The sequence below is a fragment of the Myotis yumanensis genome, unplaced genomic scaffold (genome assembly GCF_028538775.1).
Source record: "Myotis yumanensis isolate MYYU_CA2020_CCGP unplaced genomic scaffold, mMyoYum1.0.hap1 SCAF_2, whole genome shotgun sequence".
Lineage (NCBI taxonomy): Eukaryota > Metazoa > Chordata > Mammalia > Chiroptera > Vespertilionidae > Myotis > Myotis yumanensis.
In genome coordinates, this window is record NW_027223753.1 from 24,636,583 (window position 1) to 24,647,932 (window position 11,350).

Consider the following 11,350-nt stretch of genomic DNA (forward strand, 5'->3'; position numbering starts at 1 on the left):
TCTCTGTAAAAAATCAATAAAATATATATATATTTTTTTTAAAAAGTGGAACAAATCTCTCTCCCTCTCTCTCTAAAAGTCAATTTTTTCAAAAGACACAAGAGAAAGAATGGGGACTATCCGGCACTGCCAGAGAAAACTAAACTGGTGACCCCTTTCTGGAGGGTAATGTGTCAGCCGCTCATCAATGCAGGCACAGCTTCTGATATAATAACCTTCACCATAAGAGTTTATCTCTGGGTAGTAATTAAGGATGAGAAAGGTTTGGTCACACGAATGGTTTATTCTAACGATAAACAGTGTAAATGTCCAACAGTGGGACTGGCCACAGCAAAGCACTACTCTGACATTAAATATTACATTGCTGTTAAGGACCGACATGAAAACATACTCTTAGCCATTTGAAAAAATGTATTAAAAGGCAAGTTCAAGTACAGTCTTAGGGTATTATATTTGTCAATAAAAACTGAGTGTAAGAAAGATCTAGAAGAAAATAAGTATTGGTGACTGATTCTTAACCTTCTTTGGGGTATGGAACCCCTATGAGAATATGATAAATGTATGGACCTTTTGTCTCCTCCCACCTCCCCAAAACAATACAAAACAAAAAGAAAAAGAAAAAGAATCTCACCACGTTTATATATATGTACATAAATCCTCAAAGGGTCACAGAAACCTCAGAGGCCACTCATGAATCCCCAGTGGTCCAGACTTCTGGTTAAGGAAGCCCTGATCTTCACAACACTTAACAGAAGTTGGGATTATGAATTCTTATTTTTTGCTGCATTTCAACCTTAACTATACTTCCTAATTTGTCCGTGACAGAATATACTGGTCTTAAAATGAAGACGAAAATGTTACTTACTTTTACTTTGGGGACAAAGAGACCTGTAGTAAACAAGTCCCCTTAAATTATTCAGTCTGGCCTCAATTTCACTACAGTTTCTAGTCTAAGGGAAGAGGGTGACTCTCCACCTATGAGTTAAGTCACTGAGCTTCGCACAGGCAGAGTAAGTGCAGATAAAGTGTTTTGTTGCGGAAGAGCAAATGATGAGACTTATGTGAACTTCAAAACTGTACCTCACACCTGTGTCTTCAGTTACCAAGTCCCGATCCTTGCCCTGGTCATAGCTCCCAGTGGACATTTCTGCATTTTCTACAAGCGACTGCATGTCACTGGCAAGTAAATTTGGTCGCTTCCTCTGAGACTTAGGGCCAAATGTAGTTTCAAAGCTTTCAGTATCGAGAATGTGCACCTTTGAGTTCTAAAGAGAAAGAATTATTGGTAAAACTAAGGAAAACACTAAAATAAGACAAAGAGTTAAAAACCTGCCTAGGAAAGGCTTTCTGCTTTTACTCTCCCAAAGCTCAAACCACACCAAAATCAACATGGATGCAGCCCGATTTCAAATGAGAAATGATTACTTAAATAGCAAAGGCACTTGCTCCTCTACTCTGAAGTTCTGCAAACTTCCCTGGAGATATACAAAAGTAATACAAATAGTCAAAGCAAAAAAAAAAAAAAAAAAGTCAAAGCAAATATGAATAGTTGTGCAAGACCTGCCAAAAACTCTGCTTTATTTCATTTATCATAAACTTAGTCAAATGTAATTAAAGCTACAATACTGAAAATTAACTTATCTTTTCTGACTTTTTTTTGTGAGCTTTCAAACAAGTGCATAAAATACGCCAAATTCACAGATTTTGTCAGGGACGATCATACTCGAATATGTTTTTTTTTAAACCAACTGTAAATGCCAACTTTTTCTTGGAAGTTCATTTCTTTCATGGCTAAAAGGAATTGCTTGTTTTGTAAGATGCATTTTAGTTTCAGATAACATTTTCCCTAATTTAGGTAACGTTTTTATTAAATGCACATGGAAAGCCTTCAGATGAAAAACATCTAGCAAAAGTCCAAAATAATAGTTTAGATGTGATAAAAGGAACCTGATACTAACTAGAACTTGATGTGACTGTAAAGGAGTCACGGGCATAGGAATTTTTGAAGCCGGATAAAAGTCAAAGTTTGAGTTAGCATCTATCACGTAACAGAATGTTAACAGCCGGCAGATGATATTCTTAAAAAAACACACACAAAAAAAACCAACACCCTCTGCCCCTCAGTACAAGCTCCTCTGTAAGCACAGCTACTAAAACAGATGAAGGAACAACCCAGTGGCTTCTAAACTTTAACAGATCCTCCCTCCAACTCCTAAAGACCCTTAAGCTGTTATCATTTCCTCAAATCCTCTAACACAGCTCTTAGTTCAGTTTTACTTGCTACCTTCCAACAAGGGAACATCTCCAAACATGGATGCATTTACATGGGAAGTAGGTTCTAATGTCACTGGGGAAATGATGATCAAAATTATCATTGAAAATCTCTTAACCTAAAAAGTACAGTACACATGGACTTGTGTACATAAATCTACACATTAGTAAAACAGTAATATGTGGTACATAATGAAGCACACACAAAATAAGTAGTTTTAATATAATGCTACAGAAATATAATAATTATAATGCACATTTAGCTAAGTGTGCAAAAGTGAAAACCATATCTGATTTGACTCCACTCTGCAGCAATCTCTAAATTAGATTTTATAACATGTAGCAGATGTCATGCTAACATAAAAGAGGTACGGTTTCGCCCTGGTCAGTGTGGTTCAGTGGCTATAGCGTTGACCTGTGGACCAAAGGGTCCTGGGTTCAATTCCAGTCAAGGGCACGTATCTCGGTTGCAGGCTCCTCCCTGGCCTGTGCTCAGGAGGCAACCAATTGATGTGTCTCTCTCACATCGATGTTTCTGTCTCTCCCTCTCTCTTCCACTCTCCCTAAAAATCCATGGAAAAAATATCCTCGGGTGAGGATTAACAAAGAAAACAACAACAGAAAAAAAAAAAAAAGAGGTAGTTTCTTGAGACCAAAGCAGAAAACTCATCAATTACTCTGAGTGCCTATCTGCATCAAAATGCAAGCTGACTGCTCTGGCTGCAGAGCCTTCGATCTTCAGAGCAGATAGTTAAGCACTGGGTTTTGAAAGCACTGAAAGACTGGAATGGGCAACAAATCAGTAAATCCATAATAGAACCTCTCTGTTCTTCCCATAAACAGGATTCAATAGTTTGTTGAAAGATGGCTTTAGGGAGAACAGACAAAGGGAACAAGGGAAATGAGCAACTTGTCTGTGGTTCATGAATTACACTCATGTGTTTCCCTGAAAGAAAACAGTCATTCCCCTAATAGGTGCCATTCTTCCAGTCTGTCATAAAACAAAGCCTAATTGATAAAACCTGAGGCAATAACCAGGCCTTGGTTTTTATTTTGTTCTGCAAGTAAACACTTTTCTTTGAACTGTTAATCCATGTATGCATGTCAATGTTTTCCTCCCCTCCTTATACTGGAACTGAAGCTTATGCACTGGCTCCGTTTCTGGGAATTATTATTCAATGTAAGTAAAAATGTGCAGGAAAACATTAGGCCATTTTTTTTTTTTTTGGATTCTGTGTGAAACTCATTCTACTCAAGCCAGATTCAGTTCTTACTGTACTTTGAACTTCAATGATTAACAATCAATCTGACCAACATCCTTTCCTTCAGCTCAAAAGAATCTCCATGGGATCTCACAAAAGCTGCAATACACACCACCAAAACTCTCCCTCCTAACAACCCAATCCTAATTCTATGTTTCCCCAAAGTTAGATGGAATTGCCACTTAAACAAGTTTGCCTACAAAAAAAATTTAAAACAGTATTAGTGATAGCTATGATCTATTAGGTGGCGGGCTGAGTGCTATGTGCCAGGAGTTTAACTGACGTCTCATCTGCATCCAGTCACCCGAGAAGGTGGGTTATCTTGATTTTACAGCTGGGGAAGTGAAAGCTCAGAGAAATTTAACGGAAGGCCATAGGAAGGGGTAGCGCAAAGATAAAATCCAGATCTCACTCCAAAGCCAGGGCTTTGACCAGCATACTACTGAACCGCCCTGACAGAATGCGACTCATACGAAAGGTCAGACTCCCCTAACAACGGTGAAGAGAGAAGTCTCAGGAAGCTCACCAATTCTGCATTAAAGTCACTATTCTCTATGGAAAAAACAATAGACAGATATGGTAGAGAGAATCTGCATGGCTCTGCCAATGAAATTCCATTCCCAGGGATATCTCCATCTTACATGAGGCCGGATTCGATCATGGAGAAGAGACATGGGTAACTTGCTCTGCTTCATGACAACTTTGTAAGGATCCTTCATAACTGTATCCATTTCCTCTTGAAATTTTTGTAATGATGACTGCTTAATCACACGTGTGTTTCCTGTTTTACAAAAGAATGTTGCCATTTACTAAAAAACTTCTTTTTGCTTTTGCATCCATCTTCCCAATGACAGAGTGAAAGGCAAGATTTTACATTACCCTTGCTCACCAAAACACCTAATACATTCATCCATGCAGTCATTTTTAAAACTTAAAAGGAAAAAGCCCTGCCCAGTGAGGCTCAGGGGTTTAGACTGTCCATCCACACACTGAAGGGTCATGGGTTCAATTCCTGGACCTGGGTTGTAGGTTCAATCCCTGGTCCCAGTGGGGGCTCATGAAGGAGGCAACCAATCATTGTGTCTGTCTCACACTGACGTTTCTCTCTTCCCCACCCCCTTCCACTCTCTAAAGATCAATAGAAAAAATATCCTCGGGTAAGGATTAACAAAAAAAGAGGAAACAACAACAACAAAAACTGCCTCTCCTGCACTCATTACACTATGAACTAATCCATCAACCCAGACACATAAAGGATTTCAATAGATTTCCAAGCCCAATTTCCTGACTGGATGAAACTGAAAAATAAACATCACTGAATGGAACTCAGATTTGACAAATGTCCTACTTCCTGTTAGATCTGACAAAGAAATTTGGAGCCAATCACAGCTGATTAGTTGGTATTCACAAGGAATCCCAAAGCACAGAACCTAGGAGTCGGCTGCTGTTTTTAGGGTTTGAAGGGACTAGTAAATAAACTAATAAATCACTGTAAGGGAACAAAATAAAGGTATATAACACCAGCTGGAGAACACCTTGTAAGGGAGAGATCCCCAAGAATGTATTAAATTAAGCGGTATGGTGCAGCACAACACAAAACTGAAGATGTTGATTATGACTGCTCTGATGTGACAGCAGTTCATGCTTATATATATTGTACTTACAGATAGCTAGACACTATTCTCAGCACTTTACGTGGGTTTACTCATTTATTTACCACTAAAAATGGGTACCATTTTTATCTTCCTTTTAAATATGAGGAAACTGATTACCAGACAGACTTAATAACGTGCCCAGTCACAGAAATGGTAGCATCCAGAGGATTCAAACCCAAGTGATCTGGATCTGGAGTCACAGTATCCAGCCCCCAAGCTGAAGGCCTCTATGAGAGTTTTTTTGACGCTTTTCTATGTTGCAGTTTCCTAGGGGGTATCCCATCCAAAGATGTTGGAGATATTCAAAGGTCGTTGCCCTCGGCCTCCAAGCAGAGAGGTCAAACACGAGACAGACAAAGGGGTCCAATCACCTGCAGGCCCACACACCTCGCAGTGGCTAAGGGAGAGCCTGAAAGCCCAGGCTGAAAGGAAGGTGGACTTTCCAAAGGAGGCCTGATCCCTCTGTGACTGCAGATACTCTACTCACTCCTGGGAAGAACCCACATTGTCACTCAGTTCAAATACAGCCCCATTACAGATAGTGTTTCAGAGGAACTCCAAGAGAATGCACTCACTCTGCAAACAGAAGCCCAAACACACCCGCAAGGCACCTCTCAAACAGTAACCTGTCCAGATGACCAGAAACGAAGAGATGACAGTTCTAAGGCCTATGAATGGTGGTCATTAGGGTGGTCTTACCTGCTTAAGAGGGTCACTTACAATTAACAACCATGAGTTCTTTTAAAAAAAAGTTATTGATGAAATCTCTCACCTCTACTTTTCTATGCACTTTTTCTCATTCCCTTTCTCATACAATCCTTGACAGTTCCACTCACCCCAAAACTCCTGCCTTCCAGACACCTGAATATCCCACCCTTTTCCACAGAGCACACATTTTGTAGAGCAAAAGTAACAGATTATACTCACCAAACCATTTAATATTTGGCTCCACTCTTGCCACTGTGCCAGAAGCCACGGATGATTGATACTGCAGAGGCTTAATCACTTTACCACGATTGTTCCTAAATTGAGGAAATTAACAGGCTTTGGGTGAGGACAGAAGAAAGGCAACAGCAAAGTTTGGTTTACAGAACACCCTTTCCATCAAAAGGACCTTTTCTTTTCTTTCTTTGTTTTAAATGATCATGAAATACAGATTTCAGTAAACAAAAAGTACTTCTACATTTGAAACAGATTGTCCAAAAGCCATTTATCCTCTTGCAACAGAGCACGTAATGATTTCTGCTAGATGAGTAACAAATAATGCCAATGTTTAAAAATCTGTTTACTGTTTCTTGCTTTAAAAAAAAAAAAAAATCACATACTTGAGTTTTTTGAGTAATTATTTGAAGGCTGCTTTAAATGAATTTTAAGTAGAGGGTGATTTATGCTGGAACTCAAAATTCTAAAACACACTACAGGGTAGGTGACTAAGGCAGATTAAGTTCATTGACATTTGTGTTTTAGACACATCTTTTAGAACGGATGGAGATTCTAATTACTAAACAAATTAAGACCAGCCAGCGAAATGCCACAACTCAGCAAGTCCTGGCTATAGAGGCTGCTTCAGCAGAACTCAGAGTTGTGATGAGTTTTCAAGTGCCACAACGTTGTGATTAAACATTTGGCATTAAAAAACAAGTTTTCTGGCTGCTTTTATGACTACAGTCCTATCTGCTTTGTTAAAGAAAACCAGATTCTGTCTGACAGATACTTAACCTGAGATTTAATATGCCACTCGTGGAGGCCAAGGCTGTGAGGAACAAGACCTCTAATTGTTGTAGAGTACGATGACACAACTACACCACCCACTACCCTCATCTTGAACCCAAAATTCACAATTTATCATAACAATACCCATATAAAATGACATATGAAAACATACTACTCCTACTGGGGAAAGCAGGGGTGAGAATAGCAAAGGTTTAATGGTCTCCATCTACAAGTCAAGGGCATGGAGGAAAGGGGAACAGATGACAGTGCCCGATGCTCACCTGCGCTCCTTCTGCCTGTACATATTCAGGCGCCGGATTGTGGCCCGGTCCCTCATGTTTTGGCCTCCTGCTCCCTGTACTCGATCTAGGAAACACAGAAGTAGACTGACTGACTGCACACTATTTGATAACCAAGTCTAAGTATGAACATTGCTTCAAGCACACTAATTAGTTCACTTAAGAGTAGGCAGGCTGACACCTCATGGCAAAATCTCTACTTTCTCCATGTGTTGTTCCAACAGTTATTCCTGGGAGCTACATGGCATGACAAAGCTGACCTAATCTCTGATCCTCAGTGGGGTTGTACTTGATAATGATCATGGCTAATATTTTTGAGCATTAACTATGGCACTGTCCTAACCACATCACAGGCACTAGCTCATGCAATTCACACAACAATCCTATAAAGATGGACACACTATCACCATTCTGCAGGCTTAGAAACGATGCACCGAGTTCAGACACTTTGCCCAAGGTCACCGAGTACCAAATGGCAAAGCCACCATTCGAACAAAAGCATCTGATCACCATCTGTGGCCTTACCTTCTAAGAACCTACCTCTGGGTCTCAGCTGAACAAAAATAGAGTGTCTGCCACATGAAAAGCACCATGGAGACTAATTTTGATGCAGTCATGTTCCTAATGTACCGGTTCCCTAACTTTCTAATGTTTGATTTTAGTTTGAGCAACAGCTAGTAATTCTTGCCTTACGTCTCAGAGAGAAAGAGAAGGACAAATAAGCATGGGAGTACTAGCCTAGTTTCTCATTTTGGGATCCCTTCAAATCACCCGTCTACTCTTGAAGTGATGCAGAAAAAAAAAAAAAAAAAAAGGCTAAAATCACAGGACTGGTGGCCCTACTGCTCACTAACTGTACCAACAGTGACAGCCACTTCTGCTATTTTGGCTGTGTCATCACCTATAACATCATGATCTCTAAGGGCCTTTTGGGGTCTCACATTCTAAGATTCCAGTTTACCCAAATTGAACAATTTATAGGTAATCCAGAGACGACATTGGACATGAATTAAAATCATCAAAAACTTCAAATCATATATAAAAACAAAAAGTTTTACTAACTAAACCTGAATGGAAGGGGATCCCCCAAAGTCTATCTTGTTCCTCCGATAAGTGGAACCTCCACAAAACCCATACACAGCTTCAAAAACACCTTGATGGAGGGCAGCGGTTCTCAACCTGTGGGTCGCGACCCCTTTGGGGGTCGCCTAAGACCATCGGAAAACACATATATAATTACATATTGTATTTGTGATTAATCACTATGCTTTAATTATGTTCAATTTGTAACAATGAAAATACATCCTGCATATCAGATATTTACATTACGATTCATAACAGTAGCAAAATTACAGTTATGAAGTAGCAACGAAAATAATTTTATGGTTGGGGGTCACCACAACATGAGGAACTGTATTAAAGGGTCCCAGCATTAGGAAGGTTGAGAACCACTGATGTAGGGTTTTCTCTGCGCTTTACTGCATGGGATGACCCCAAAAGCCCAATCTACAATGTCTTTCTCATTTAAATGGTCAAAGCTTAGGTGCAGGCAAGTGTGGTCAAGTATCAAAGGCCAGCTGGGCTGGCCTACACCCCTTTTAACCTGACTCCAATTTACTCCTGGAAATTCCTTGGGCTGGAAAGGTGCAGCATCCCAAGACTGAAATATACTGGGGAAGGGGCTGCCACACGTGATCCACGCAAGAACTAAAGAAGAGGTCAAGGTGAACCGCCCCTTCCGACTCAGAGCTTCCGAGTCCCAGCACCCCACAACGGGAGCCGCCCCGCGGCTGCCAGGCCGGATGTCCCCCTGCCCCGACCTCAGACCCGGGGCCTGACACACAGCCCTGACAGGCGTGCAGGACGCCAGCCCCCTTCAGTGCCTCCGAAAGAAGAAGCCACCTGCTCATTCCCCAACAGCCACCCGGCTCCAGGTCACTCCGAGCAATACCACTCGCGTGTCCCCCTCCCCTCGGAGCCTCGCCCTCGGCTCCCCTCAAGCTCCGCCTTCCGCGAGCCCGCCGCCAGTACCCGGGTTTGTGCTGGCCTTCGACGGGTTGATGGTGCTCCGTCCTTTGTACTTGGGCTTCACCATCTTGCCGACGGGTTGAGGGCCGGAGCGCTAGGTCCGGCCTATCTCAGGTAAAAGAGCTCGTAACTTCCCGAACCCGGCCGAAGTGACCCGCGTGAACTACGCTAGAACACGTGTGCGAGCGCGACGTCACTTCCGCTCGCGCCCTGTCTTTCCCCAGAGCGACTTCCTGCGAACGCGCGGAGCGCGCCGCCGCACTCCTGGCTCCACCCCCGCCCCCGCCCGCCCCTTAGACCAGGACCTGCGCGGAGGCCGTGCCCCTCTCTCTCCCTAGCAACCGCCAAGCTGCCCCTCCATAGCAACCGCCTAGATACCTTACACTCTAAGGCTTAGAGTCTAAGGCTTAGACTGAGTCCAAGGGCCCAGAGCTCCTAGTTGGGTCCACCCGCAAACACAGGGGTCTCGCCCCAAGCCAATGGCACAAGCTTAAGTTTAATTATCTGAATTTGTCTTTTAAGGCCTTCTGAAAGTGACTGACCACACAGCAGCTAAATATCAATCAGATTTTGTCACTCTCTCCTTAAAACTCCAATGGTTTAGAGTTAGAGAGAGACAGACAGACGCAGAAATCTCCTTGTCCACCCTACAGAATTTTGCATGATCTGGCCCCTGCCTATTTATCTGACTTCATCTGTACCTCCCTCCCTCTGATTATTCTCACATTTACACTGGATGTTCCCTCTGCTAGAATCACTCTTTCCCTAAATCTTTGCTTAGTTAGTTCCTCCTAGTCATTCAGTTCAAATGTTACCTACTGGTAGGTTTGCAAGATTTAGCAAGTAAAAATATGCCCAGTTAAGTTTGAATTTCAGAAAGACAATAACTTTTTTTAAAAAATTGATTTCAGAGAGGGAGAGGGAGAGATAGAAACATTAATGACGAGAGAGAATCATTGATTGGCTGCCTCCTGCACGCCCCCTACTGGGGATTGAGCCCACAATCCAGGCATATTGATCGGGAATCGAACCGGTAACCTCTTGGTTCCTGGGTCAACGCTTAATTGCTAAGTGACACCCAGCTGGGTGACAATGAATAACGTTTAGTATAAGTATGCCCGATGCAATATTTTGGACATACTTATACTAAGAAAAATGTATTGTCTGAAATTCAAATTTACTTAGGCATCCTGTATTTTATCTGGCCTCCTTTCCTACTGGGAGAAGTCTTTCCTGCTGTTAAAAAAGTAAACAACAGGCCAAAATGGACTCACTTTTTAAAAATATATTTTTTTATTGATTTCAGAGAGGAAGGGAAAGGGAGAGAGAGATAGAAACATCAATGATGAGAGAGAATCATTGATCAGCTGCATCCTGCACACCCCACACTGGGGACTGAGCCTGCAACCTAGGCATGTGCCCTTGACCCTTGACCCTTGACCAGAATCAAACCTGGGACCCTTCAGTCCACAGGCTGACTCTCTACCCACTGAGCCAAACCAGTTAGGGCTGGAGTCACTTTTGCTAAGCTACGTCACCACACAAAATTTAAAAGCTAACCTAATTGCAGTTTCTGCCTTTCCCAGGAATGGGATTTTAAACCAATCAATCTGATCAACAATAGTGAGATAATCTGCCTGAAATAATCCACTCTTTTAATTTCTTAGTTCCACTCTCTTTCTGCCTATAAAAACCTTCCATTTTGTATAAATTCTTGGAGTGCCCTTCTAGTTGCTAGATGGGAAGCTGCCTGATTCATAACTTAATAAAATCAATTAGATCTTCAAATTTACTTGCTTGAATTTGGTTCTTTAATACTGTCTCATCAGCCATCTCCCACCCTTCTGCAGTTATTCTGGTACATATTGTTTTATTTACTTCCTGGCATTTATTAGTAGCCAAAATTATTCTATTTACAACTTCATCTGCTGCTTCCCCAAAACTAGAATGTAAGCTTCCTGAGCACAGGGACTTTATAAGTTTGTTCACTGCAGTATCTCCAAGAGTTGGAAAAGCATTTGAAACTTAGTAAGAACTCAAAAACTATTCACTGAATGGAGGAATGCATAGATCAGTGGTTCTCAACCTTCCTAATGCCGTGACCCTTTAATACAGTTCCGCA

General features: G+C 41.7%; 1 protein-coding gene across 1 annotated transcript in view; it reads right to left on the reverse strand.

The window, feature by feature from the left end:
- Positions 1–9,401, reverse strand: part of GNL2 (G protein nucleolar 2) — a 22,179-nt gene extending 12,778 nt beyond the window's left edge. The window contains exons 1-5 of the mRNA XM_070404750.1: positions 9,232–9,401; positions 7,183–7,267; positions 6,116–6,210; positions 4,175–4,314; positions 1,081–1,265 (exon numbers count right to left, since the gene is read on the reverse strand). Of these exons, the coding sequence (XP_070260851.1) occupies positions 1,081–1,265; positions 4,175–4,314; positions 6,116–6,210; positions 7,183–7,267; positions 9,232–9,295 (569 nt within the window). The 5' untranslated portion in view covers positions 9,296–9,401. The remainder of the gene's footprint in view (positions 1–1,080; positions 1,266–4,174; positions 4,315–6,115; positions 6,211–7,182; positions 7,268–9,231) is intronic.
- Between the last annotated feature and the right edge of the window lie 1,949 nt (positions 9,402–11,350).